The sequence below is a fragment of the Liolophura sinensis genome, chromosome 13 (genome assembly GCF_032854445.1).
Source record: "Liolophura sinensis isolate JHLJ2023 chromosome 13, CUHK_Ljap_v2, whole genome shotgun sequence".
Classification (NCBI taxonomy): Eukaryota; Metazoa; Mollusca; class Polyplacophora; order Chitonida; family Chitonidae; genus Liolophura; species Liolophura sinensis.
This window is the reverse complement of record NC_088307.1, coordinates 20,721,370-20,748,094: the sequence shown is the minus strand read 5'-3', so window position 1 is coordinate 20,748,094 and position 26,725 is coordinate 20,721,370. Positions and strand designations below refer to the sequence as shown.

Below are 26,725 nucleotides of genomic sequence, written 5' to 3'. Positions count from 1 at the left end.
TTGATAGTTTAAATTTACAGTAAATAATACATCTACAAGTAGGTTAGTCTATTCAGAAAGACACATATCTCAAAGTATACATGGTCATATTAACATTGTATTCACATGGGTTAGGGACCACCATAAAATATCATGGTAACGGGAGCGTCAGTCTTTTTATGACTGCTGTGTAAATTCTTGATGAAATTGATGTTTAGAATCCTAGGCTTAGGATGAGATTTTAATGTGATGCTTTTTGATTTTCCCCCTGGTGACCGAGTTTAACTGGTGCTGCTGAGTTGTCATGTTCAATGTGCAAATGGGCCAGATTATTTTAAGTTGCTACATGCCATGGGACATCATTGGAATTGCCTTGTTACCCAAAAAAGAATGTGTCTTTGAAAGAGTGGTAATGTCAGAAATGTTTATTACACACATTATAAAGTAAAATTAAAACTTTTTACCAGGCTGAAAAAAATTAACAGGGTAGTATTATAAAAGGGAGAGTTTGAGAGGCTGAAAAATCTAATGAAAAGTGGTATATTAAGATATAAAATGTACAGATATTGAAGTTTTTGACTTTTTCTCTTTAAACAAGATAGAGTCATTTAAAATTTGTTGAGTAGAGATGGACTTTATAATGTCATCTTGTACAACTGATAGCGAGGAGTGTTTGTCAAAATGCTTGACTGTTAATTTAGTTTACTGTGTTCAAATTTAAAAATCCAGTTGAATTGGCGTTAAGATTTTTAAGTATTACATGTATATGGAGTTAAACGAAAAAAATCATTTCTGTGAAGACAGTGGCTATAAACAACAGTTATACTGTATAAGGGTAAGAAGATACACGCAGTGACCACATATTTTCACTTTTTTTTAATTTTTTTTTTTTATTTATTTTTATTGTTTTTTTTTAGCATTTTTCACATTCTTATTGATTTATCTCCCTTTTCTTAGGTCACATACTATTTTTTGGGTGAAGTTTTATTATCTTCGTATCACAAAAAACTGGTCCATGCAATCAAAAGTATCATTTCAAGGGTCTGCCAGCAACCTGCAGATGGTTGTGGGTTTCCCCAGGGCTCTGCTTGTTTTTCCTCCCACCATAATGCTGGCTGCCATCGTATAAGTGAAATATTCTTGAGTACGGCGTAAAACACCAAATAAATAAAGAAAAGAAATAAATCATTTCAAGGTCTTCATGGTCTCCTGAAAATGCACTTTTACAGCATATCAAAATTAGGCGCAACACAGTAATGATGGCAGCCTAAAGGTTTGAGTGAGCTAGCTATCTATCTGGTCAGCTTGTCAGGTGGATTTCAGTATTTTTGAAAATTGTCCTTCATTTTGTTCCACGCTATAATATATACATTTCCTCAAAGTAATAATCATTCAGGGAATCAAATTTCAAGCTAAATTGCTGATTTGCTTGATACATTTGTGATGATGATGAGAAAATGATGTCTATATGAATTTATTAATATTACAGTTAATTGAATGCTTTCATAGCGAATGTTCAGAATATCAAGGTCTCACTGAGCTGAGGTAATTTCTAGGTTAACTCTCAGACTCCAGAGGTCTTAAGGATATATACATCTAACCAGTGATAAAATTACCTTAATATGTAGGTTAATTATTCCCGGTGTCCAGTGAGGAATTCAGATTACGCAGATTATGAAATAACCAACGTCCATCATCTAGGGTAATGACTGGGGATGAAACCTTTCACCACCTGCGAGGAGAAATGGAGAAATGAGTGCATATAACCAAAACCATTAACTATAGTCTAGACAGATAATGTTCTAAAATTATCAATTATCAATTATAAAAACCCCAAATGACAGTACAAATGGATATTGTGACCTAGCTGGCACAGACTGATGATCCCAATGTGCCTCGTTTGAAAGATAAAACCAGACTAAATGTATAAGCCTATATATATATATGTATCAATGAATGTCCCACCATGAAGTTTGAAAAGCAATATAACTTTTTCTTGATATAATGCTTGTTGTATAACTGAGATATAGCAATTCCAGAAATTGAAAGAATCGCCATTTATGCTATCAGTTTTGACCAATCAGGCATGAGGTATTTCTGTAACCCAGAAAGCAAGTGTTCCTGCATGCTTACGTCACCTGAACCTTTCTTTGCGTTTTAGTGATATGTGCATACGAGTGATGCGACATCATGTTCCAATTGTTTAAAAATTCATTTTTTTAGCGAATTACCGTACACATCAGAAAAAATTTATTCTTTTTAAAATTTTATTTTATAAGCAGTCATTTAGCTGCTTTCCACTCTTCTGAACATTGAACATTGAAATATTTGTGTTACTTCTCCTAATCACTGAACATGAACATTTGACTTGACTTGCTAACATTTACTTTCATACAAGTACAACTTGACTTGCTAACATTTACTTTTATATACCCAAGTACTTGACTTGACTTGCTAACATTTATTTTCATATACCCAAGTACTTGACTTGACTTGCTAACATTTACTTTCATACACCCAAGTACTGGACTTGCTAACATTTACTTTCATACACCCAAGTACTTGACTTGACTTGCTAACATTTACTTTCATACACCAAAGTACTTGACTTGCTAACATTTACTTTCATACACCCAAGTACTTGACTTGACTTGCAACATTACTTTCATACACCCAAGTACTTGACTTGCTAACATTTTACTTTCATAGACCCAAGTACTTGTACAAACATTTGAGTGCTTTCATTCCTTTGACGCGGACTTCCATCCTTCCCGTGTAATCCCACATTGCTACATGTATTTTGTATCTCTTCAGTGTGTGAGATGGAAACAAACAGAAAGTGAAAGACCATTACAGCTATCAGTTTTTTGTTCTTCTTTTTAACACCACTCTAACTATTGAATAATAAACCAGCGATTGAGTGAGTTTCTTGCTCAGTTGGCTTAATATTTATCTAGAAACTCAACTTCTTTCAACAGAATTTGATAGAACTTGGTGGAAAGATAGCTATTTAAATTTTTAAGCATTCAGGTTCTTTGCAAGAATTAGGAGGAGAGGAGGAGATTCGGGATTCCACGAGTGAAATGTTGATTTTTAAGGATTAATTTTTAAAAGACTTTCGTTCTACATGACTCTGAAACACAACGATGCTTTCAGTCAAGACATAGTCTGATTTCTGCTCCAGAAAGACTTTCATCTTCAGTTTTCAGAATATAATCCTATTCAAGACATTATCTTGAAATAAATACGGTCCTGTTTATGAGTCTAGTAGTATCCAAAGAGATTGCTGATGATGAGGAGCAGCTGTGCAATCTATAACTTCAAAACTGTGAATGGGTTATATTATTTTGCAGACTGTTAAAGTTGGACTGCATAATTTTGAACATATACAATCCAAAAATAAATAAGGTTTTTTTTCTTGTGAAAACCCGAACTAAATATAACTGAGCAAATCTAGTAGAGATGCCCCTTTCAGCTATGACAAGCCGACCCTGTCTATCTGTCTGTCAGTCTGTCTGTTGGTCGTGTTAAATTTTCGGCATCTTATCTTCCAACAAGACAGTAACTTTTTGACTTTTGCGTATTGCAAATTCACACTCATTTATTCTTGCTTTTGGCATTTAACATGTGGATCTCGAGTCTTAGTGCTAAATTAGTGATCCAGCTACAGTTAGATTGCATGCAATTTGTAGCATCATGGCAGGAATTGATGTGATATCACTGGTGGTTTTAGGACCAAGTTGTTCTAAAGTAATAGTCTCCTGAAAGAGTACATAGTTGATAGTTGCCTTGGCTGGATATGGCATTTGATCTCTAAAATCAGCGGGTATATCCGTTATTCCCTCATTGAATTACCCCCAGAGGAGACACAATTACCTTGGTCAGCCCTGTAATGTTGGCATTGATCAATGGGATTAATACATTGAGAGGGACTGGCTAGACGGCCATTTAGTATCGTCAATATCTTCACTATCATGCCCATTTAACTCGTGGCAGGCTTGATGAACATCTAGAGGGCAAACCACTATGTCCCTGATTTCCGGCGTTATTTGCTCGTGTGTGTGCATGCACGCACTCCCTGAGTGCAATGCAAATGAAGCAGGAGTGTATTCAGCAGGGTTTTGCCCCCAAAATGTTTCCCCAGTCAGAGAGATTAACTCACTGTGCTCAACAGCTCTGCTTGGAGAGCGAGGAATGTCTCGCGGCAAAATCTCTCAGCCATTAAACAAACAATCAGACTGGGTCATTGGTTTCTTGGCAAAATGACATGCGATCAACAGATACAAGATTTCCCGAATCCTTTTGAGGGAAATTAATTCCGTTCGTGTTGGCAAATTGTTCTTTGCCCGAGCTCACAGAAGGTTTTGCCGACAAGTGGATTTATCAATGGACTTGACAGCAACTTGGAACAGTCCCAGGTTAGAGACCAAACACATGTGGTGGGACTTGTGAGAGCCTTTAGTGCGCAAACATTTGCTCATTTCTTGGATGGGTATTGCAGTTTTAGTGTTAGCAGGATCTGCATGTATTCCCAAGTTCGTTAATTATTTGTTCGTTTCTTTAATTAAGCCTGGGAAAAGAATTGTTTAAGTATCTAAAGCGTTCATATGTTTAATATTGGCAGAAATACATCGTTTTCATTTTGGTATCTTTGATTAAATTTGGTGTGCCATATATGAGCTCAAGGAAATAATGGATATATAGGGATTTTGGCTTAGTTGGTTAGTGCGCTAGCGCAGCGTAATGACTCAGGAGTCTCTAACCAATGCGGTCGCTGTGAGTTCAAGACCAGCTCATGCCGACTTCCTCTCCGGCCCTCAGTGGGAAGGTCTATCAGCAACCTGCGGATGGTTGTGGGTTTTGGCCGGGCTGTGTCCGGTTTCCTCCCTCCATAATGCTGGCCGCCGTCGTATAAGTGAAATATTCTTGAGTACGGCGTAAAATAGCAATCAAATAAAGTAATAAATAAATAGGGATTTTGTGCCAGGTGAAATGCCCTGCTAGGGTCTGTACCTGAGATCATTTATTCATAAACGTCACAGATGTAGTGCATAAAAGTATCACTAAATTTAAGTTAAAGGAAAAATGTAGTTTATCTGGAAAAATTATTGTTTTTTTTTTTTCTCAACCAAAATCAGGTCGAGACAGGTATAAACTTTAACATATTTATAGACTTACCTGTATTTTGTGACTGAAAAATTGTTATTGTAATTGGTATGATGTGAAAACCCAAGCATAGATACATATTTATGTACATTGTGTAGATATAAGCATACAGTGTTGACATTCATACAGAGTGCTGATAGTGGAAAACATGATATTTACCGTACAGGTTTTAGTTATGTTAAGGTGTTTACCCTTCACTTACTAGGACAAACAAGGTGTGAGTTCAAACTCGTCCTTTGGCAAAGAATTTGTGTATTAATTTCCGTTCTCGGGCTGTTCATGAGGCCTTGATGACAGCTAGTGATCAGTAACACTCATATGGAGTCCAATGTTCATCGACAATAATAATAGGTAATGGTAGGTAATATGTCTGTGTAAATATAGTGCGCACATCTGTTCATAACACGCTGGAAAGCATGTCAATAATTTAAATGCCAAAGGTCGATGATTTAGATATATCCCGGGCACTCTGATTTCCATGACAAATATAACTGAAAGATAATGTATGCGTAGGCCTATAGTAGAAAATCCTTGAACTGAGAATGGTATACTTTAAACAACAATCAGATGAGGCCATGCCAGTTTTAATTATTGTTTTACAGGCAAAATAAATGTTTTATCAATGTCAAAGGAGGGTTTAAAAAATAAAATCTGAAAATCAGCCCCTTTTTTATGTAAAAGAAAGACAGTCCTTGGCAATTCACCTTTTGATGATATGTTTACATGATTGGAAAGCCCAGAAAAAAAAGTAAAAACAAAAAAACATCAAGATTGCAAACAAAGTAAGAAGGTAGATTTTCATTTTTATTTTTATTGCATTTTTGGATATTTTAATGTTGGCTGACCCATAAAAAATAAACTATAATTGGTGTCGCCTGTTAACTTAAAATACAATTAAAGTTGTTATTATTGTCATAATATAGAATTCTTGAGTGTAACTTTTAAGTTTGAAGATGCGCCTGCAGTCGCTCTGCCTATAGTTTTGGGCAGTCATAAGTTCTCATTTGTCAGTCAGTGTGTCTGTCGACCCAGGCTAATTAGACCTGCCAAGAGTAGGTAAAACAAATAGCCTGACAAGGCTATAGCTGATAAAACAGTTCAAAGTGGTGATCATTTCCTGGCACTGTCAGTGTAGGCTGTTTAATCAATTAGCAACACAAGAAGATTTGTTGTTTTTTTTGTTATTAGCTTTATTTGGCATTGTGGGAAGGACAATAAACACTTGACCTTTGCAACAATGTGGACATGCTTGAAAAAAATTGATCATCAGTCTTCCTTGATTCAATTTTTTGTCTGATGTGATCCACGTCTGTGCAAAGTGCATTTATACTGTATCTGGAAAGTGTTTAGGGTTTCTTGAGTTTTTGTTTTGGTTTTTATTTCAAAAAACACTTTTGATACTTTCTTTGAATGAGCAGCAAATTTGCATCACATTTCTCTGTTCGTACATATATTTATAGTGTGTATGTATATATATATATATATATATATATAGATAGATAGATAGATAGATAGATAAGTAACTGTCCTATTTTTGTACTTTGTATATTTCTGTATCCGGATTTCTGTTTTGATGCATAGAACCTCATATGCTTATTCGTTGCTATCCTCTAGCTAAGCTTGCATGATCAGGGTATGAGCCAGTTTTTCCAGGTGTTTAGGTGAAATTGCTTGGCAGAGGTACAAAATGCCAAAAGCATGATGAATTTTCACTCTGCTCCATATAGCGCTATTCAAGAGGGTAATGTGTCTCCTCTACCTTTGATGTGGGACAATTTGATGGTTTTATTTATTGCTTCCAGCAAGGAAATAGATGTAAATGCTATCTCATCACTCCATCTTCCTCAGTTGACTCTCAAAACACAGGACTTGATATGTGGGTGTGATAAGCATAGCTTCCGTAATTGGTATAGCAAAACTAAATAGCTCTGTATTAAAGCCTGAAGCAGCTACTTTCATAGTCTAATTTTTTTTTTAATGAGATAAAATTGTTTTTTCTTTAAAAGTGTACACTGGCAGGATTTATGACTAAACTAAACTCTAATAGTGTTATCCATACAGCCCACCTTAGAATTCAAATGTTTGAATGCCTTTAACTCTCTTCACAAAAATCTAAAAAAAAAATAAATGAAAGTATATTTATACATTGTTTTAAGTGGTTTATTAAGTGATGCCTACTTCGATTTTTAGAGGTCTGAACCCTTAAGAAGACTTTGTTTTTTGTTGTAGTGATCTCAGTGGTCTTCTTCAGGAGTTGTTGGTTTTTTTTTTGGTTTTTTTTTTGTAAAAAACAACAAAGTTGTTCCACAGTCAAAATAGTCTGGACATAACTTAAAATTCCCAGTCCAGACATAACAGCATATCTATGTGAGACATAACTATTGTTCAAACAGACCTAACCTATAGACATATCCATTTATTTTGCTCTTATTACTCACTGGACACATTTAGGATGTAGACATATTTTGAAGACATCTGGTTTTTCTTTTCTAGAATCCACATGCCAACAGTTCGTTGTGTCTAATAGTTTGGCCAGCTGGTTCTTTGTTACTTGGACAGCTTTTCATGCATGCATGGTCCAGAAACTGTATAAAATTCCAGTCAGGGTTTGTGACAAGTGCAGGCCCCCATAGCTGTCAACCCCCATAGCTCAGTCTGTCAGTCAGTTATGAATGCTGGAAAGTCATAATGTTTTTTTGTCCTTTGAACAAATGTTGTAACGGTGACATTGTTTGTTCTTTTAGAGCTATGGTCAATTCTGACGACTCCACTCAGACTGATTCCACATGTGTCTGTATATGAATGGATAAGTCAAGTACACTTCCTTCACACAAGTCAGAACAAAACACTACATAATCATGATTTCTGGAACCTATAGCTCTTTTGAAACACTAATTCCTGAACTGTTTCGCATATGAAACAGCAGCTTTCAGTTTTAATTTGATTTTGGAGACTAAATTACAATGGTTGGATTGGCCAATTTCAGGGCTTCGCCAAAATATAGTTTTGTCAATCAACACAGAATAATGCCTTCAGAATATGCTTAAATAAACACCTTGCAAACTTTGAAAAAATACAGTAAGTAATGCTGTTGTGAGTGGGTGTGTGTGTGGAGGGGGGGGGGAGGGGGGGGGGGGTAATCCAAATTTGGAAATCTTAAAATTGGTATTTAATATATATATATATATATAATGAAATAAACCACCACAGAATGAAGAGTATAACTAGAGCAGTGATGACAGTTTGATAACTGGCAAACAGTCACACGTACTTTAATGGGTGTAGTAAGGCCATTTGTTAGTTTGATTAAAGTTTGATTAACTTTTTTTTTGACCTGCTGTAAGTAAGTATGCCATTTTTTCATGGAAATTTTCATCCTGCATTTATATGATGGCACTTTTGTCTCATTGTTCACCAAAAGTAGTAAGGTTTCTTGTAGGTTTCTTGTACATTTAGGTGGTCTTACATGAAGTTTATTAGAGATAAGGCTTTGTTTTTTGTACCTGAGTATGACATACAAATCAAGCAGCTTGCACGTTTGTCAGTTGTTTGACAAAAGTTGGGGGTTTATCCTGGACAAGTCGGCCACTCCGATTTCCTATGCCTCACTTGCTGCCATATAATTTAAGCGCAAATACTCTTGAATATGATATTAAGCAGCACTTAAATAAATAACCAACATGTAAGTAAATAAACAAGACTTAAGTAAGTAAGTGAATAAATATTAACAGAACAAACACTACAAGAGAATATTGTCTTGAACCCCTTTTGAGTTGTAAATGTAAACCTTGCCTCAGTTGATTGAAAAAAAAATAATAAACGTGTCAGACTTTCTGGTGTGCCTGTCATTCAGGCAGACATTTTCAAGTGCTGACTCTCTAGAGATTGCTAAACTTTTCAGTAGTTGTGTACCTCTTCAAATCTTTGTTTTTTGTTCTTGTGTGTTGTGTATATTTACATAATTACAAGCAGCTCTGGTCATGGTGGTAGCTAGAATGCATTTGAGATGATATGAGTCATAATTTTAACATGTCAGCACTTGTAAGTGCTGTGATGTAAGTCTGTTACAGTGAGGTATAAAAATTATACCAATGTACCCCATAAGCTGACATGCTTGGGGTGTATGACTAAAGTGTGTATGATTTTCAAATGAGTCTTAATAAAAGGTCTCATACACACTTCCCCGCTGTTTCCACATTCCTGAATAATGAACATCTTTTCACAAAAAAAAAAACAAAAAAACGTTTAGCCAGCATTTTGTTCATAAAGGTTTAATTAACATACATGTATTACCATATATAGGTAACCCAAATCCATGCATGTCATATGTAAAATATTTTCCCCCTCTATTTTATTTAACTATTTTATTTAATTATTTGGTCATGGGTTTTGCAACGGGCTCTGCCCGGTTTCCTCCCACCATAATGCTGATCGCCTTCCTATACATGAAACATTCTTGAGTACGGCATAAAACATCAGTCAAATCAATAAATAAATAAACTGTTTAATTATTTCATTGTTTTGGTGTGAACACTGTACTGAAGACTTTCTCACTTAGTCAGAGGAGCCAGGTTTAAGTGTGGTGAAAGCCGGGGTGTCTTGGGATAACTAACCACTTGATACTTAATTGACAATTATCCCTCCAAATTCAAATAATGTTCAGCCTAATGTGTGAAAACAGATTTGAACTCTGTGACTTCTGTGATCTGGATCAAGCCGATTGGTTGTGGCAATCCAGACAAAGACGTAGTTAATTTAGCTGCAAGTGGTCCTTCGTTTGCTTAGGGTACAGTGTACTTGTATAGTGGAGGGTTGAGATTGAACTCTTTTGTCAGTAGAGGTAAAAAAACAGTGCTATACTGTATCATGTGCAAAATGCCAGGCAGCTTCAGGAGCTTCTAAAATTCACGAACAAATCAGATCCTTAATTTTCTCCATCATGTAGAAAACATGGTACATGCATTAATTCTTACATGTATTCATTCTTAAAGCAAAAGCCAGAGTGAGTTACTGGCCAGGATAGCATAGATGGTAGAGCGTCGGCTTCAGGGGCGGTAGATCCAGGGTTAATTCTGGGTCAGGTCACACCTAAGACCTTAATAAAGAGGAAGTAGTAATTTCCTCTCTTGGCGTTTAGCATTAAGGGGATAGTGCAACAACTGGCTGACCTGTATCTGTGTAATGGCTTGGTCGGGGCGGCTTACTTGCCTTCAGCAAGTCATCTCAGTGAAGCAGCACTAGATAAAAGAGCTTTGGAAATCCATCCTGCAACAAGGAGGCACATTACATAAAAAAAAATTGTTAAGTACATCATTAAACCTCAAGCACTCACTCACGCAAAGTGAATTAGAGGGTCTTTCAAATAATGAAAAAAAGAGAGACAGTTTGATTTTTAGCCTTGAAAAGAAATTAACAGCTACCAACAAAGAAGGTGTAATATTTATGAAATATGATGTGTATAAGTAAACAAAAAAGAAAAAGAAAAAAAAGAAGAAAAAAAAAGAAGAAGAGAGACAATGCTGCATAGATTTTAAGGCTTTTATTTTAAAGAAAATAGCATTCACCAACAAAGAAGATGCAACATTTAAAAAATATGATATATGGTGAAAAAAAAAAAAAGAAAAAAGAAAAAAAAGAAGAGAGACAATATTGCATAGATTTTAAGGCTTGAAAAGAAATTAGCATTCACCAACAAAGAAGATGCAACATTTAAAGAATATGATATATGGTGAAAAAAAAAAAGAGTAACAAACGCGAAGCAAAACAAAGTAATGTTGATACATACATGATCACAATTCTGTGTAAACCTCTTCATATCTATGTGTGTATGTAACTGCCCAACTATGCGTATCCATCCTGAACTAAGAGTTGCTTATCAGCCCTGCCCCCCCTACCCCACTCCAGACCCCACCTCTACTGCCCTACCCAGTAACTGTATTCTCTGATCTGTTAACCAGCCATTTGATGACTTATCCAGATATTTTATGGTCGCTGGATGATGTTTAGGAGAGTTTGAGAGCTGTGTTTACACCTACTGAAGTTCCATTGGCCTTTTCATGTTGTCTAGACTTACATGTTTTGGTAAGGGCAGATACGCCAGTAGCAGATTTTATGCTCTTTCTGCTTTGATACATACATGTAAATGAACGGTATCCATGATTCCAAAATGGCCCTATTAGGTGATACACATGCAGGCACACTGAAACAGTTTTATCAGCCCTTTTGCTCTTTTAGGGGATCTTGCCCATCATTTACTGGACAATTTTACCTCTGTAAAAAGGAAACTTTAAGTGTATTAGTCATTTGATCTTGGATGAAAAAAAGTTTTAATTTAATTAAGCATTCTAGATAGACAAATTCATCTTTTCTTTCCAGACAAGAAAAAAAAAACATTCAAGTACAGAACAAACTTTTAAAAAAAAGATATAAGAACTTTTGATCATTCAATTGATCTATCCCTTAGCTGTGCCACACCAATTTGAATTTTTGCTTTACAGGCCGAATCAGTTTTTTTATTTAATGTCAGAGAAGGGTAGAAAATAAAATTGAAAATTTTTTTTTGTGTGGAGAATGTGGGTTGACCTTTTAGTCTTTCCTTCCTTGCTCCCTTAAGAAGCAAATAAAGATCTTAAATATTACACTTGTTTCAGAAACCAACCTGTTCCCTAGTTGGACATCATTCGGCACTAGAAACATTAAGTGTGCAAGCATTTTCGTAAAATAAATAAAACTCTCAGAATGTTATTCAAAATGACTGTTTTCAATAAATAATTTAAAAATTATTTAATAATTTGAGGCGAAAATTTAAGGTGCAGGAAGTTACAAGTATATGTCTGCCAAAAATCACGGAAATAAATTTAATTTTGATCATAACTGAATCTGGAATGATATACTGTGTAAAATTAGAGTAAAAAATTTATGAGTAATAAATATATTAAAGTGATGAAAACAGTTTATTTTTTCTCTTTATCTGGACTTTGCATCTTATCTTGTAGTTCAGCGTATTTTGAAATAAAAAAAAGCGTTGTTTGTTTTTTTTTTCTTGCAGTATCCTATTTGACAGTTAATGAGATTAGCTTTGACAACAACTAGCTCTGCAATTCAGCCCATTGAGATTGCTTGTATGCAAAAGAAACAGAAAGCAAGGTGCACTTAAATGCCTAACCCGGCTGCATGACACACCTGGCAAAATAAAATGTGGATGTTCCACTGACTGAAGCATATTAGACATGAAATGGGAGATTGCTCCCAATTATCGGGTTACAGTTTTGGGCTTTGAGCGTTTGTAGATGCCAGGCAGCCGAAAGTGTACTGATGTCAGTGTTAGAGGCCTGCAGTGTACTTAAGATAGATATACTAATGAATGGAAGACATGTGTGAGACTGATGCAGGTGCAGCTAGTGTGTGTGTGAGTGCTTTAGCCTGCGTAGTCATGACAAGCTTCCAAATGAGCATGCATAATTTTGGAACCTATAATTTGGTAAAATTTTTAAACTGAAAAAATGGCGGAAAATATAAAGTACAATGTTTTGGGAATTATCAGAAAAAAAAATGCTGATGTAATTGCAAAATGAGTCAAAATTGCATCTGGCTTCACATCAGGTGAGTTACTTTTTATGTTGTATTTGATTTGCAAATTAATATTTTCTCAGTAATCAGTGTTTTTTGTGCAACCGATGACATCTGAGGTCAGTGACAATTATAAAGGTCAACTCATGTATGTCAGGAGTTTCAACTTGGAGTTTAAAATGTATATGTATTTTTCTTTTCAACATTTACCCAAATAAAAAATAAACAATAAAGTTGATGAAGACTTGCAGAATATTGGATATCCTATGTATATGAGTGTATTGTGAGAATGGTTTTGAAAAGTTGTGTATCCATGTTCATTGGTTAAAATTATCCCTTTCAGTCGTTTTCTGTGGTTAATGTTACATTTCCAGATTAAGGTTGCATATCGCATATCTTTTTGAAATGTCTGCTGTACATGGTTCATGCATGTTTTTTTTTTGTTAACCCTACCACTGTTACAGTTATGCTTCCAGCAACTTGCGGGTATTCGTGGGTTCCCCACGGTCTCTAGATCTGTCTGGTTTCCTCTCACCATAATGCTGGCTGCCATTGTTATATGAGCGTTCTTGGGTAATTTATAAAACACCAATCAAATCAATAAAAAATCACAGTTACATGTATTCCTAAATTACATCCAAAAAATTGAACATAAAAAAACAACTATGTTTGTTTTCAGTACATATTTCTTTGTATAAAAGAACATAAAAATTTGTTTGTTATTAACGGTAATTAGTGTACCACTTACACCAACACACTGACAAATAAGTTTGTTATATTTACCATTCAAGGATGTCAGGTTCCAAGTTCCACTTGAGCTAATGTTTTGAGGGTATAGCACAGTTTTTGCTGACTGCCACAACTGGACAAAGTGTTCTTAATAAACAAACAATGAGCTGCTTTGTGCTGGGGATGTGGCCTGACTAGGGACTGGCCTGTTAACAAGTTCTCAGAGGGTGTATCACAGGCAGCCTAACAACCCTTCACTCCACAAAGTGCAAACAGATGTTCATCCAGGAAGAAAACACCTTAAAGATTCTAACCGCAAAGGTCTGTGTGAAGGCAATGATGGTGTTTCGGGACCCAGTTATATATGAACCCTCCCCCTTCCCCCTCCCCTCCCCAAATCAAAATCATGAAGAGAAAAAAAAAACATGATGAGGAACTTTGTTAACAAACAGCTAGTGTAGATTCTACACTTTTGATTTTGGTAAACAAATTTGATTTTTGAATTACCAGTATTTGAACTGAAAGCATAAATATTAATGCACACTGCAGTACCTCTACACACTGAGGTGACACATGATTTAAAAGGTTATTGAATATACTGCACTGGGAAAAATATGTTTTCTTGTTTGTTTGTAGTTTTTGTTGAGAATTTGCTCAAATTCAGTTGTTTTCAAAAGTTTTCAGAACTTAAATTGTTTGAAAATTTTGTAAAGCTATCTGATATACCATTCTTAAGTTATTTCACCTGTATGCATCAATTCAGACTTGTACAAGCTGTGTTTCGCTTATGCTGATCAGAAAAATGAGGAAGCAAACAAGATAATGCAGTAACAAAATCACACATGACCAGACTGGGGATTGAACTCAGATCTTTGGCATGGTAGGTGCATGTTCTAACTAATCTGCCTCTTTGAATATTACATGCTATACTTCTCAGGATATGTTTAAAAAGCCAGAAAAATTGTAACAATTACTCTGTCTCACCAAAAGTTTAGTATGTACAAATGCGCTGTCAGAAGCACATTAAGGCCTAAAAATGACACCTTTGATGCCAATACTTAAGCTTTTCTGATAAGAAATTAATCAAATATCACAAAAAAAAAAAACCAAAAAAAAAAAATCACAAAATTTGGCATTACAAGGTGGATGAATCAATCAGAACGAAGAAAAATGTTTCTCTGGAAATACGTCAACTTTAGGTTAAATACGGTAATCTATATTATTACCAGGAAACCAGGTAGTGCCATATATTACTGAAAAAGTAGTGAGCACAGTTGTTATTGTCGTTGTGCATGCGCACATGGGAAAAACATTGGCTTGGACATCAGTGTCCACATAAATCTGGACTACTCAAATATTCTTGCATTCCAAAAACATCTGCTTCCAAAATAAATACAGTAAATCATTTGCCAGTTGAAAGGCTTTAAATTTAAGTTTGTTGTGGAGAGATGAAGACATTTTTTTTATATGTCTGTTAAAAACAAAGGAAGGTAATGGAGAATTGTGGTTAACATTTACTGCGTGGGAAAATTACCAGATTTTAGATCAGTCTTGTGGGAATTCCCACATATATGTGAGTGTGTGTGTATAAATATATATATATATATATATATATATATATATATATATATATATATATATATGCAATTATATCTGTGAAGAGTGTGAATGTGAACATATGGAAAATTATTCTCATTATATTACGCTAGTGGAAAAAATATTGGGGCCGTTAGAGGTATGTCTGTAGCTTTGTGATTGGTTTCCCATATTGGTTCATTTAATATAGGCAAAATGTGCACGTCACATATTGCTGGAAAAGTATCAAGTTTTTGTCCTTCTTAAGTCCTCGTGCCAGGCATACAGTACACATGTACATTGGCATAAATATGGCAACAGAAGCATTCCCACCGTACACACCATCTGTCGCCGGAAGTAAACAAGAAAGAAAAGACGGTGAGGAAGCCCTGTGTTTTGGAGTTGCACCCCTTTCAAAGCTGGAACTTGTAAAACTGCCAAGTGATGTTTTCACCAGTACAGTTTAGCGATAAGAATGGGACTTGACGTACACATTTTTTTCTTGTTTTTTTTCACTCCCCCCCCCCATCCCCCCCCCCCCCCCCCCCCACACACACACACAACTCCCACTCTGCTTCTCACCTATTCCACAACAGATGGCAACCAGTCTTGATATGCCTATAACCTGTCAGATCTTCTGAGGCCCTCTCCCCAGGGGATTTTTTGGCAATCTCAGAGAATCAGAAATTCCACTAGCTCGAATTCATAATAGCACCTTGCAATCGGCGCCTTGTGTGGCGCAGTCCTTTTGTCTTGGGTTTAATCTGAAGACAAATTTCTCACAATTCCTTCATCTCTTAAACCATTTGTCTTTAACAGTTTTGTATTTTACAAACATAAGCTTATGGACCATTGATATTTAAAGAATTGGTTTTATGTGTAATTATCATTTTGAAAATTTGGAGAGAATATGTGCACAATCTGTCCATGGTTTTAGTATTATTTTGATTCAGTTATTTAAATGATTAGTGTTTTATGCCATATTCAAGAATATTTAATTCACTGACATAGTGAGGAAGTTGGACATATGAGCCCTGGGGAAACCCATGGTGCTTGCGAGGTGCTGGCAGATCTTCCCACATACGACAGGAGATGAACCCAGTACAAACTGAAGTGAAACTTACAGCGATCGCATGGATGAGAGGGTTCTGACTGGTGTTGCTGCGCGAGCATGCTAATCTCTTGGCCACGGAAACCCCTAATCCAATTCCTTGTTAGGCTCATTGTTTATGATGATGTGTGTACAGACTTTTGTCCTTTGATAGACCATTTATTTTGCATAATCACAAGTTTTGATACATGGAAATCATGCTGTATCCCTTGATAAAAGCATGCCTTCAATGGAAAAATAGATGGATTTTTACATCTGTACAGGGGGTTTACTGAAGATTCTTTTGACTTATTTGTGATGGATGTATGTGAGTACTCTATGGACGTTAGACGTCTGTGTTCATTCAGTAATATGTGCAAAGTGGAGCCATACTCTGTATTTATACATGGTCTGACTGTAAGCTGTCATTATATATGTAATGTCAGTATTTATCTTAGCATATTTGTATTCTATGGACCTGAGTCTGTAATAAAACCTAATACTACTACTAATAATAAATAACGAATGAATCAAGAATTTAATTGTAAACCATTCTTTTAATAATTTTTAGGAAGTTGCTAAGTCAAAAAAGTATACTGTATCATTTATTGTTATTATTGTTAGTTATTATTCAATATCGGCATGAATTGTTAACATACGCACAAATACTTTACCATTCATGAACATGTTTTCATCACCAGCTTATGGGAACAAATTTTTCCATCAATTGATCAAGATTTACATGCCATAATTGTGTCAGCTATTTATGTATCTTGATATTTTTACAGACATATCGCAGTGCAATGGACTGTCGGTGGATTGGATCTCCAAACATCTATATTGGACAGACGCCAAGCGGCAAGTGATAGAGATGGCGAACTACGACGGTAGCGGCAGACGCATTGTGGGACGCGCTGGACTTGACGCGCCGCAGGGAATTGCAGTTGATCCCATCTTTGGGTGAGTAGCCTATTTTCTCTTCACGACAATTTTACTGGAGCCAGCGATGCTGGAAGGGATTTTGTGTACGTCACTTCTGATTTTACAAACATCAGTATCGTCACATAATCAGAGACAGTCAACAAAATATGGTAGGTTTTTTTAGGGTTTTGTCTCTCTTTTGGTAGCTTATGAACACAACTTTTTTTTCGTGTTTTTTTTTGGTGTGGCAATCAGGATGTGGCACTTTGATGGCACGTAAAATGGAAAGCCGTGAAATGCCTTTGTCCTGGTGCAAAAATAATATATTTATGTATATCTACAAAAACATTTAAGTTTCATAGAAATAAATGCAGGGTCAGCAACCTGCAGATGGTCGTGGGTTTCCCCAGCCCAGTTTCCACCCACCATAATGCTGGCCGCTGTCGTATAAGTGAAATATTCTTGAGTACGGCGTAAAACACCAATCAAATAAATAAATAGATAGATAAGTAAAATTAAATACAGGTAAATGCTTCCTAAATAAGTTCTAATGTTAGCTTTATATTTGTGGGCTGTGTACTTCAGGCATCAATGATGTCAATAACTTTTTAACGCTATATTTGGTAACATCCACATCTTTTAAGGCCTTGTTGTAACTTTGTTTTTGTCCATGTTTTGAGTATACAGTTAACTTGTTAAACCTCGCAAGGATTTCTTCAAGACCAATCAAAAGTAACTCAGCAGAGAAGCTTGTTGTTTGTTACATTATTTGCATCCAGCGTAAATTAGCAATATTGTTTTCTTTCACTTTAATGCGTTAGATATTTTTGAAGTTCATGGACATTTTAAATGGATGAAACAATCTAAGCTCACAAAACTAGAGTGTCCATACAGCAAGGTTAGCAGACAAGCAAAATATTTGGGGGGGGGGGGGGGGGGGGGGGGGGGGAAGTAGGGGGAGGAAGGGTGCTGAATGCCTTCTCCTGTTTCACTAGTCCTAGACTTTTGAGTTTATTTGTAGTAAAGTCTTACAGCCATCCAAATATTTTCATAATATATCCGCACAAGTTGTTCAACAATGTGCAGCATGTTTCTGTTTATGTGTCTCATTGTGTTTTTAACTCTGGCCATATTGTATTGCTTGTTCTCAAGGGACTATGTCTGCTCTGGGAAGACAGAAAAGGCGACTGCACCAAGGATAAACATCAGGTCCTCATTGAGGCCATGTTAATGTCATTCCTTGTTTTACATCTTGTAAAAACAGATGGGTTGACTGTACCAAGTATAAACATCAGGTCCTCATTGAGGCCATGTTAATAGCATTCCTTGTTTTACATTTGGTAAGGACAGAAGGGTTGACTATACCAAGGATAAACATCAGGTCCTCATTGAGGCCATGCTAATGTCATTCCTTGTTTTATGTTGTGTGAAGACAGAAGGGTTGACTGTACCAAGTATAAACATCAGGTCCTCATTGAGGCTATGTTAATAGCATTCCTTGGTTTACATCTGGTAAGGACAGAAGGGTTGACTATACCAAGGATAAACATCAGGTTCTCATTGAGGCCATGCTAATGTCATTCCTTGTTTTATGTTGTGTGAAGACAGAAGGGTTGACTATACCAAGTATAAACATCAGGTCCTCATTGAGGCCATGTTAATGTCATTCCTTGTTTTACATCTTGTGAAGACAAATGGGTTGACTATACCAAGTATAAACATCAGGTCCTCATTGAGGCCATGTTAATGTCATTCCTTGTTTTACATCTTGTGAAGACAAATGGGTTGACTGTACCAAGTATAAACATCAGGTCCTTTTTGAGGCCATGTTAATGGCATTCTTTGTTTTACATCTTGTAAAGACAGATGGGTTGACTGTACCAAGTATAAACATCAGGTCCTCATTGAGGCCATGTTAATGTCATTCCTTGTTTTACATCTTGTGAAGACAAATGGGTTGACTGTACCAAGTATAAACATCAGGTCCTCATTGAGGCCATGTTAATGGCATTCTTTGTTTTACATCTTGTAAAGACAGAAGGGTTGACTATACCAAGTATAAACATCAGGTCCTCATTGAGGCCATGTTAATGTCATTCCTTGTTTTACATCTTGTGAAGACAAATGGGTTGACTGTACCAAGTATAAACATCAGGTCCTCATTGAGGCCATGTTAATGGCATTCTTTGTTTTACATCTTGTAAAGACAGAAGGGTTGACTATACCAAGTATAAACATCAGGTCCTCATTGAGGCCATGTTAATGTCATTCCTTGTTTTACATCTTGTGAAGACAAATGGGTTGACTATACCAAGTATAAACATCAGGTCCTCATTGAGGCCATGTTAATGGCATTCTTTGTTTTACATCTTGTAAAGACAGAAGGGTTGACTATACCAAGTATAAACATCAGGTCCTCATTGAGGCCATGTTAATGTCATTCCTTGTTTTACATCTTGTAAAGACAGAAGGGTTGACTATACCAAGTATAAACACGTGGTCCTCATTGAGGCCACGTTAATGGCATTCTTTGTTTTACATCTTGTAAGGACAGAAGGGTTGACTATACCAAGGATAAACATCAGGTCCTCATCTTGTAAAGACAGAAGGGTTGACTATACCAAGTATAAACATCAGGTCCTCATTGAGGCCATGTTAATGTCATTCCTTGTTTTACATCTTGTGAAGACAAATGGGTTGACTGTACCAAGTATAAACATCAGGTCCTCATTGAGGCCATGTTAATGTCATTCCTTGTTTTACATCTTGTGAAGACAAATGGGTTGACTGTACCAAGTATAAACATCAGGTCCTCATTGAGGCCATGTTAATGTCATTCCTTGTTTTACATCTTATGAAGACAAATGGGTTGACTGTACCAAGTATAAACATCAGGTCCTCATTGAGGCCATGTTAATGTCATTCCTTGTTTTACATCTTGTGAAGACAAATGGGTTGACTGTACCAAGTATAAACATCAGGTCCTCATTGAGGCCATGTTAATGTCATTCCTTGTTTTACATCTTGTGAAGACAGATGGGTTGACTATACCAAGTATAAACATCAGGTCCTCATTGAGGCCATGCTAATGTCATTCTTTGTTTTACATCTTGTAAGGACAGAAGGGTTGACTATACCAAGGATAAACATCAGGTCCTCATTGAGGCCACGTTAATGGCATTCTTTGTTTTACATCTTGTAAGGACAGAAGGGTTGACTATACCAAGGATAAACATCAGGTCCTCATTGAGGCCACGTTAATGGCATTCTTTGTTTTACATCTTGTAAAGACAGATGGGTTGACTATACCAAGTATAAACATCAGGTCCTCATTGAGGCCATGCTTAAGTCATTCATGTTATTTCATGACCAGAACATTTATTTATGTTCAGAAAAGTTAAATGAGAGTGGTCAAGATAATGTGGATTGTTTTCTTAAATTGTAACTAATTAACACTGTGTCATTACTTTAGTAGTACACTTTTGATATGAATTAATTCAACAGAATTAATTGCCTTTAAACATGTGTGGTGTTAGCCCTGGGTGCATGATTGAATGATGAACAAATTTGGATTGTGCAGAGTAAGTTATTGGAAGCATTTTCAGGAATTTCAGTTTACATTAATTGGTTTAACTTATCCTACTGATGTGGAAGTTTTGAAAATAACCAAAACATCAATGTTGGTTTGAGTAATAATGGTGGTCTGGAAATGAGGGAAATTTATTTAAATAATTATACACTGATGAATAAGTGAATATTCCCCCGGGGCTCTGCCCGGTTTCCACCCACCATAATGCTGGCCGCCGTCGTATAAGTGAAATATTCTTGAGTGTGGCGTAAAACACCAATCAAATAAATAAATGAATAAATAAATAAGTGAATAGTTTGTGTAAAAGTTTACAGAAAAAAGTATAACAGTATATACAGACTGTTAAAATAAGTAGAATAGCCAGTTTTTACCAAAGCTCCATGCAATGAGTTTTTTAATTTAGTAAACTGAGCAAGTTCATTATCCTGAATATTATTGATGTCCCTCAATAAGCCTCATTATGTATCTTGTTGACATGAAAGGCAAAAAAAAAAGGATACTAGTGTGAAAAAAACATCTTGTCACATTTATACATGAAAACTAATGGAGCAGTTATAGGCTTTTACTAAAGAATATCACATTTACTTCTGTGCCAGAAAGAGAAATGTGTTTCTTTGGGGCTGGTTCTTTGCAAGCTGTATTCTATTTCAGAATAGCTGTAGAAGGTCCAGTCATGTGGGATCAATCTGTACTTGAAACAGACAGTAATTTGTCCAGAGTGTGAAAAATCACCCCCAAATGACAAGCGGTCACAAGGTCCTTTGGTGCATGTATCCTGTTGATAGTAAGTTGACAGCTCTGTGATGTTGTCTTGACTTGCATGTGATGGACTCCTTTAGAAGGCAGAACTTAAGAATGAGGGCACTAATCTTAGACTTGGAAAGCTTAGCAAGCTGGCCAGAAACTCCCAGGGAAAATGTTTTAAGAGGATAAATATCACTCTGAAATATCACATTGATTTCATTGTTTTTTGTTTTTGGGTTCTTTTTTTCTGATTAATTGCATTGTAAGGTTATGCTACGTGCACAGTACATATCTCCCAGTCCCTGCCTTACATTAATATGTTATTTTCCAATTCATTCATATACCTATATGAATAGGTGCAGTTATTATATTTATTCCGTATCTTTAAAGATTGGAAAATATTTTCATAGCTTTGAAACTCATTATTACATTATATATAAATCCCTCCGAAAGCTTTGAATATCATTAAAATCTTTAAATCTTTTTTTTTTAATTCTTTAAAATCATTTGTAAAGATGTGATGTACGGCAGTGCCTGTAAAAGTACAACCTTTTCCCTGAGGAAGTGTGAACCAAGATCACCACTTTCACCATAATTCCTCAACCTTTCTCCTTTGAAAGAGCAACTTTCAGTACATTCTTTGCACATTTTTTTCAAGTTAATTTTGAAGCCTAGACTACATTGAATGGATTGGTCACTTTCAGATCTTCACAAAGTGTAATTTTATCAGTCTACACAGAACAATGCCTGAGTAAACACCTTGCAGTCATGTGAAAAAGTTGGAGAATTACTGTACATGGAACTGTACTTCAAAGCTTATGAACATAAAAAAAACTCCATCAAAATGAAAAGGGTGTTATGAAGTTTTTGAACCCTATCGGAAAAAAGAGTAAGTGTTGCAGAAGTCAGTCCACATTGGAGAAAAGGAAGTATCTTCAAAACGTCCTTGTTTAAAAATATTTATTTATTTATTTATTTATTTATTTGATTGGTATTTCACTTATACGATGGTGGCCAGCATTATTGTGCGAGGAAACCGGGCAGAGCCCGGGGGAAACCCGTGACCATCTGCAGGTTGCTGACAGACCTTCTCATTTACGGCCGTGTTTAAAAATATCATAAAGCTTTAAGATTACAGAAGAACCCCACACATATCACTTAAATCTTTGGTTATTAATTAGTCAGTGTGATGATAAATTTGCAAGGTAGTGTGGTGCAACAATTTTAATTTGAGCAGTTATGGAGAGAGAAACTATGCCAGAAATTTGTAGACTATAATTTGTAAGAGAATTGGTTTTGATGTTGTGATCTCTCCAGTTTCTTCTGCTATTAAGTAGGACTGATCACAAACATTGTGAAATATACTAGCGTCATATGAGAAAAAAACTAAAAGGGTAGTCAATGAAAAAAATACTTGGCAATATTGTTGTTTGATAACAGCGGATGCACTTGAAATGTCTCAGATGATTAAATGTTTTATGTAAGGCTTCAGTGATTAAGACAACCAGTGATGTTTTTCTGGCTTAAAGTTCCCAATATTTTTCTTTACCCGTTGAGATGACGACTATGTATTCACCTTTCTACACACTTTTTAAATTTTATGCTGAAAAAGACTTCAGACTGCAAAGAAATAATTTGTTCTCAACAAGTTAATTATGTCAACATTTTTAGTTACTTAAATAAATTCCATCTAAATTTATTGTTTAATATGAAAATTATCTTCATCGTAAGTGCCATGATCTTGAGCATAACTGTGAAACAGGCCCTCTGTGAAAAACATAATCATTTAATTCAACAATGAGGCAGTGGGTTCAAATCCCATTGTGGCTAATTTTGGTAGGAACAGTTAACTTCGTGTCACTGGTTTACGGTTAAATGTGGATGCATGCACTTGGTGAGGATTAGCGTGTTTATCTGGAATGAATCTAGGTATCAAACCAAACATTCGTATACTAGCCGTGAACCAAAATGGATATTCTGGGTCAATAATCACAAGGTCAAGCCCCAAAATAATTAACGATCAACATAAACCACCAAAGAATTAAGAATGTAAATAAAGTATGAAATTAAGACAGATTCGTGCATAGACAAGCAGTCACAAGTTTTCAGTGATGTTGAAAGACCCAAGGAATGTTTTAGGTAAATGAATGAAATCAGTATGTTAATTGTGTATAGGCCCCACCATGCAAAGTTTATAAATTGCCGATAATTGAAATATATGTACGAGACTTTGATTGCAACTGTTCATATATTCAATTTGGTGATGTAATTCTACACAACAAATATGTCTTTCACCCTCACTGTTGAAATGGTACTAAAACTTTGAGAGCTGACTATTAAACAAAATCAAACACATGCTGCATATGTAAGAGATTTGCATTCAAGATAGTGATGTTTTATAGCCTGATGTGAACCAGATGACATTCTAGGACAGCAGAAATCTTCTGATGAACTGTGGTATTTCTATTGTTCAAATTATTAGGAAGTTGGACCCATTATTTATTTGTATTGTAATTATTCTGTAAATCATGTAAGAATACATGAAATTCAATGTATTTTAATCTTTGCAAAAGAGTTTATCCAAATTTGCAGCTGATTTTAGGAGTAACAAAGCCTTTTAGAGCATCTTTGACAATGCATTACATGCCTCAAAATCGTTTTTCTAATGGGGCTCAGGTGGTAGAAGAAATGTCAGCTGTTATTAATGCAAAGATTCTTTTGCTACTGTTGGGAAAAGTTGGGATTATTCTATTGGTTATCTTGTTTTTCTCCTTTCTTCTCCTTTGACACATTAGTTAAAGTTGTTACAGGTCTCAAACTGTATTGGGAAGAAACCAATTAATGACATAGGTGCACAAACTCTGTGCAACATATCACTGTGTAATGTCTGATATTTAATATATTTATATCGGCCTTATAATCCCATGATATAAAAAGGATTTGTAAGCGTGCTGTTAGCGAGACAACTTTCTTCTCTTTTTGTGCTGGGAGGACAGGGGGTGGGGGGGTGGGGTGGGTGGGTGGGGGATGTGTTGGGTGGAGGATGTGGTGGGTGGGTGGGTGTGGGGTGTGGGGGGTTGGGGGGGTGTTGGGGGGGTGGTGGTTTTTTTGTGGGGGGGTGGAGCGGGTGTACACATAAAATAAGATAATTACATAGCTTTTCTAATGACCAGATGCAACCTTCTTTCATAATAAAATATACAAATAAAACTTCTCACTGTTAACTGGTAAATCAATTATTATTATTGTTTTTTATTATTATTTTTATTTTAATGTACAGATCACGGTTTTAAACTGATGTTGTGTGTATTTTGTTAAGTAAGGTAAGGTGTCCATTGGAAATAAAATTCTTAATTTTATTGTAATTCGTATTTGGATGCTTTTGGACTCATGAAGACGTCAGTCTTAATTGTTGAGTTTGTTCTGACTATGAATCGCTAAGTGTGAATGAATGATTGTGGTTTTTAAGTCACATTTACAAATTTTTCAATAATAATAAGCACTAAATGCATATTTGGCATTTTATAATGATGCTAGTGTGAAGTGAAAATTTGTAAGTGGTTGAACCTTAAACTTTTGTGTTATTTTTGCTTCGTTTTAAGTGTGACTCCCTTCTTGTTGCAGTTTGAAAAAGTTGCGGAGTAATTTTTTGGATAGACTGTGGTATTTATAATTGACTTCCTCTGTAGCTCTGCCAGTGATCTCTGACCTCTCATTCCAGATATGTTTTTTAGATTGTGGATGATGTACAGCCCCCTAGTGACAACTGACAGAACTATGAGATAACTCTGTCTGTGTAATGTTAAACCCTAACAGATATGTGCTTTTGGTTGTGTAGAAGCTAACATGATATTGGAAGGAAGAATCAGTGGGTAAAATGAGAGAAGATGACATGAGATTGAGGAAACCCATGTTGACAAGGTCATGGGGGTGGGGGCACTGGGGTGAAGGCAGGGGAACATGCTGATAGATAACGTTTATGAAGCACTGACAAATATTTTGGGGTGGGAATGGGAGAGGGATTTTGAATTTTGAAAGAAGAAAGTCATTACTGATATGTTAAATGGTTTCAGTATTTCAGTACTTTACACAAACAGCCTCCAATAATGAGAATAGCATTGTTTCTTTTCAAATGGATATTTTGGCTTTTTTGACACTAATTTCAGACTGTGACTGGGAAATTGCCATGAACATAATACTAGTATTGTGTAGAAAAAACAATTTTTTTAGTCTTTTGAACACTTTCTAATGGCTCTCAAAAGTCATGCTGGACATTGTTTCTTTTAACATACATGCATGTATTTATTTATTTGATTGGTGTTTTACGCCGTACTCAAGAATATTTGACTTATACGACGGCGGCCAGCATTATGGCGGGAGAAAACCGGGCATATCCCGGCGGAAACCCACAACCACCCGCAGGTTACGGGCAGACATTCCCACGTATGGCCGGAGGGGAAGACAGCATGAGCTGGTCTTGAACTCACAGCGACCATACATGCATGTAGGCCAGCCACTTATCATTGGGATGGGTGCAAGATGACATTGAGTTTTTTTGAACAGCTCTTTTACATCAGAATGTTTTATAAGGTGTGGTGGTTTCCTCTATTGCTCTGTCTGGTTTGCTTTGGGCTCTGCCTCACTGGGATTTCTTTGGGGCTCTGTGTTACTAATGTTTCCTTTGGGTTATACCTGGTTTCATTTAGGCTCTACCTGGTTTTCTTTAAAATTTGTCAAGTTCTCGTTGAGCTTCACCTGATTTGCCTTGGACTCTTTGTGGTTACCTTTGCCCAGACTGTACGTGTTTCTTTTGGACTATTCCTGGTTTTCTTTCAGCACTACCTAGTTTCCTCGAGACCCACCAATGAATTGATGTACATGTAACTATTTGTGAATATCTGTAGTCTTAGAACAAGTGGGATGATACTCTTATGTTATCATTTTAATGAAAACTACAGATGGGTGCGGGTTTCGTTCAAGCTCTGCTCCGTTTCCTCCCACCACAATACAGACCATCTTCATTTAAGTGAAATATTCTTGAGTAGGGTGTAATCAAATAAATGAATATATCATCCGCTTTAAAGGGTGATAAAAAGTTTTTTGTGAATTAAGTTTCACGAGTTTCTTATCAGATAAATTTAAGTGTTGGCAACAAAAGTATTATTTTAAGATATTTATGTAAGGCTTTCTGAAAATACGTTTTTACATACCAAACTTAAGGTGAAATACAGTAAGTGTGTTTTATGTATTTTGATGGATATTCTGGAACAGTTTTGTGGAAATATAGCCACTTTTTTATCTTTTTGTTTGGCTGAGGAGTGTTCATGTATACCTACCTACTGCTATGTATGGTGTACACCTAC

At 35.9% G+C, this 26,725-nt stretch overlaps 1 protein-coding gene across 1 annotated transcript in view; it reads left to right on the top strand.

The window, feature by feature from the left end:
* LOC135480972 (low-density lipoprotein receptor-related protein 4-like) overlaps window positions 1–26,725 on the top strand; it is a 101,168-nt gene that overhangs the window by 39,847 nt on the left and 34,596 nt on the right. The window contains exon 4 of the mRNA XM_064760902.1: window positions 16,897–17,068. Coding sequence (XP_064616972.1) covers window positions 16,897–17,068 — 172 coding nt within the window. The remainder of the gene's footprint in view (window positions 1–16,896; window positions 17,069–26,725) is intronic.